This window comes from Limulus polyphemus, unplaced genomic scaffold, assembly GCF_000517525.1.
Source record: "Limulus polyphemus unplaced genomic scaffold, Limulus_polyphemus-2.1.2 Scaffold6689, whole genome shotgun sequence".
In the NCBI taxonomy this organism is placed as follows: domain Eukaryota; kingdom Metazoa; phylum Arthropoda; class Merostomata; order Xiphosura; family Limulidae; genus Limulus; species Limulus polyphemus.
In genome coordinates, this window is record NW_013672299.1 from 13,740 (window position 1) to 17,191 (window position 3,452).

The window sequence follows — 3,452 nt, forward strand, 5'->3', positions numbered from 1 at the left end:
CGATACCCGCGGTGGGCAGAACACAGATAGCCCATTGTGTAGCTTTGTGCTTAATTCCAAACAAACAAACAAACCTTTACGTGCGTGACCTAGTAATTAGCGTGTTGGGCTGGAGATTGAGAGGTCCAAGGTTCGAACTGCGATATGCCAGCTCCAAACTCTCGGCTATTGGGAAGGAGGGTCATTTGAACTGTGACGGTCAATTTCATAGCTGTATAATTGGCGGAGGGTGCTGTTGGCCGGTTTTCTCCCCTCTGGCTAGCATTTCTAAATTAGGGATGACTACGTCTAAATCCTAGACATCTGTGACCTGGTTTAACCTGTGTCAAGTTGAGAAAATGGCTTCCATTCATTAGTGCAATGATAGTTTTAAAACATCGAACGTGACGTTTTGTTTGGTCAACAATATAAATATCTTGAACATTTCTTCATTTCAATGTGACGTCATGAAACTACGTAAACAAGTTCCAAAGCTGAATGTTAAGAGAAATACCAAGGTTTTCGTAGGGGGCGCTTCGTGTGTCGGAGCTCTAACAAAAACAAATGGAGGTACATTTCCCGCCATATTTGTCAGCATCAATCGTTTAGAAATATTAAAGTTTGGATAAATTATTTTCTTGATAAGCGGGCGTATGAAGTTACTTTAAAAGGCAATAACCATGAATTTTAAAATATCGTACTGGTCTTCTTAAAGGTTAAACACTGAGGTCATAAAACGAATCAGTTTAAAGGACTAAGTTCAACCACAGAAAAGATGTGTTTTATCTAAAATGTTCTGTCGATTTGATCGGCTGGTAAAACTGTTTTCATCTTTGTTTTTTATATGTAGCGTGAGCTACCCCTTCTATATTGTTTTTGTTTTCTTACACTCTGTTAAACTGTTTGTTTTGCGTGTCAATAAACTGTTACTTTATACTAGATTATGTTATTCAGCGTCAAGTAAGTGCAGCCGAAAAGTTATTTTTTTTTTTTTCAGTACGCACGCGCTAACTCACGCAGTTTAATGTACAACAAAGACTCAACTTCAGGAACGACACAACTGATGCTTTATTTGCGTGCTTCATTTAATGTCAGCTTTCCTGACTGTTGTGGTTGTCACGTGGCTTATTGATTTGCATATTCAAAATTGTTTTTAGAGTAACGTACTCAACTGTCCAAGTAATACAGTCTGTCCAACTCTGTGAAATTTTATTGAAACTGAGGTATTCGTAGAAACAGTTTACTTACAAGAAAATATGATTATTTCCCCATCATAACACCGTTGAATAGAGTTAGGTGAGCATTTTCAGAAACTACTTGAAACTGAAGTCCATCTTTCACGATATGCTTCCTAAACATTATTCTACTGTATTTTCTTTCGAACTTTGATACAAAACAACAACACGTCGTCCGATGGAATTTATTTCAGATTTGGAAAAACTTGCGCTATAAATTTTGATGGAATGGCATGTATGTGGACTACATGTTGAAATTATTTAGCATTTCGTTCATGTAATGCCATCCAAAATTGATCCTTTTTTAAGGGTATGTAGCAGCCTATTTTGACGCAAAATATTCATAGATTCAGAGTATAATGATGTATTCAGATCTAGTATTTAGAATTTCCAAGATGAGGGATATCCCTTACACTTAATTGTTATGGAAAATAAAAGAACATGGATCAATTTGAGAACCCCGGGACCACCAAGAAAGAGACCTGCAACAAGTCGTGCCCCAGCCATAGTAAGCAAAGTGCATTGTTTTATGGCAGGTGAGAACCAACAATCAAAATGTCAGTGGCAAAAGTGTCTATGTGTTCGCAACATAATCAAGAAAGATCTCCGGCTGGAAAAGTGACACAAGTCACATGTACACAAATTTCTTTCACTACATGTCCTTTCAACCGTAGCATACCTAAAGTAGTTGTATAATAAAATGGGTATTCACAATATTCCATGCAAAGGCATACCAGTCCAGTAGTCCGACACAGTGTCAATACATTTCTGTGTGATCAAGCTGTTGGAAGCCTGGCACTGGGAAGCCATCGTCATCATACACTATATGGATTATGGAAAGTTTGCGGGAAGAGTTGTATGTTTTGGACAAGACAGCCTTATGACGGAGTACTTTGCATTAGAAACCATGTTGCAGAGCCATTGTCAGAATGCACTGTCGTCAGTTAGAACACAGCCAAGCATGGCAGCATAAAGTGTGATGGCCTGTTAAGGCTCCAACATTGTTTTAATATAACGTACTTAACTCCAATATATTGATATATCGGTAAACACTATGACGTCATCATTTAGAATTTAGTATTACAAGTTTTGTGGATGGTCTGAACATTTAGGTCAAAGGAATCTGACACTTAGTTCTTTGATAGAACTCTATTATTATTAAGTTAACTTAGGTTAAGTTAAGGCTTCGTTTAGCTATTAGGTTAAGAATATATTTTAGACTGGATTAACTTAAGTTAGATTATAGTTATTTTTGGTTAAGGTGGAGTTTAGCTTAGTTAAATTAGATTATGGTTAACTTAAGTTTAACGTAAGTTACGTTAGGTTAGGTTAAGTAAGGTTTAGGTTTAGCTAAAAATGGAAGTAAAGATAAACCGAAATCTTAGCAAGCACCATTTCAAAGCAATATTAATCCATAAGTTGAAACATGCTACAGAGTTTTAAATAATATTCAAGAAGACAGCTGTTGTTATTGTTTTTAACGCAAAACTAAACAATGGGTGATATGTACTCCGTACAACGCAGGGAATCGAACTCCAGAATTTAGCGTTGTAAGTTCGTCAACTTACAACTGACCCACCAGGAGACTTAAGGAGACAGGACAACGGAAAGTTTAAAATAATGATTCTATAGATACGATAAAAACTCTAATTCCAAAATAAATATTTCTTACCCTCTTTAAAACTCGATCAATAATTACACCCCATCTGCCGACCATCTTTCTAACTAAAATCTAATTCTTTAAAAACAAAAAAAAACTTGCTGCTTTAGAAAGTAAAACTATCGTGCAAGCAGCAAGTTTCAGAGTTAACTGGGGAGGATTTTTTTCTAATCCAGAGAATTTTTTTATTTATGTATTTTTCTGTTAGTCAACTGGTAACACTAGCGTTCTGTATACCAAACCAAGTGCATTCAATCTCCTACTCGCGGTATTATGTTTTTAAAAATATGCTAAATTTATAGTCCTTCTCTGTATCTTCTAGAATACGACATCGGTCATCTCTACCCAGCCATGATTCTATATCTAATCCTGCAGGTGAGTTAATGATGTAACTTATTATCCAGTCATGATTCTATATCCAAACCTACAGGTGAGTTAATGATGTAACTTATTACCCAGTCATGATTCTATATCCAATCCTACAGGTGAGTTAATGATGTAACTTATTGCCCAGTCATGATTCTATATCCAATCCTACAGGTGAGTTAATGATGTAACTTATTGCCCAGTCATGATTC

The 3,452-nt window shown here is 36.1% G+C and overlaps 1 protein-coding gene across 1 annotated transcript in view; it reads left to right on the plus strand.

The window, feature by feature from the left end:
- LOC111089580 overlaps positions 1–3,452 on the plus strand; it is a gene marked incomplete at its 5' end in the record, with an annotated part of 20,196 nt that overhangs the window by 12,178 nt on the left and 4,566 nt on the right. The window contains one exon of the mRNA XM_022402347.1: positions 3,197–3,249. Within this exon, the coding sequence (XP_022258055.1) occupies positions 3,197–3,249 (53 nt within the window). The remainder of the gene's footprint in view (positions 1–3,196; positions 3,250–3,452) is intronic.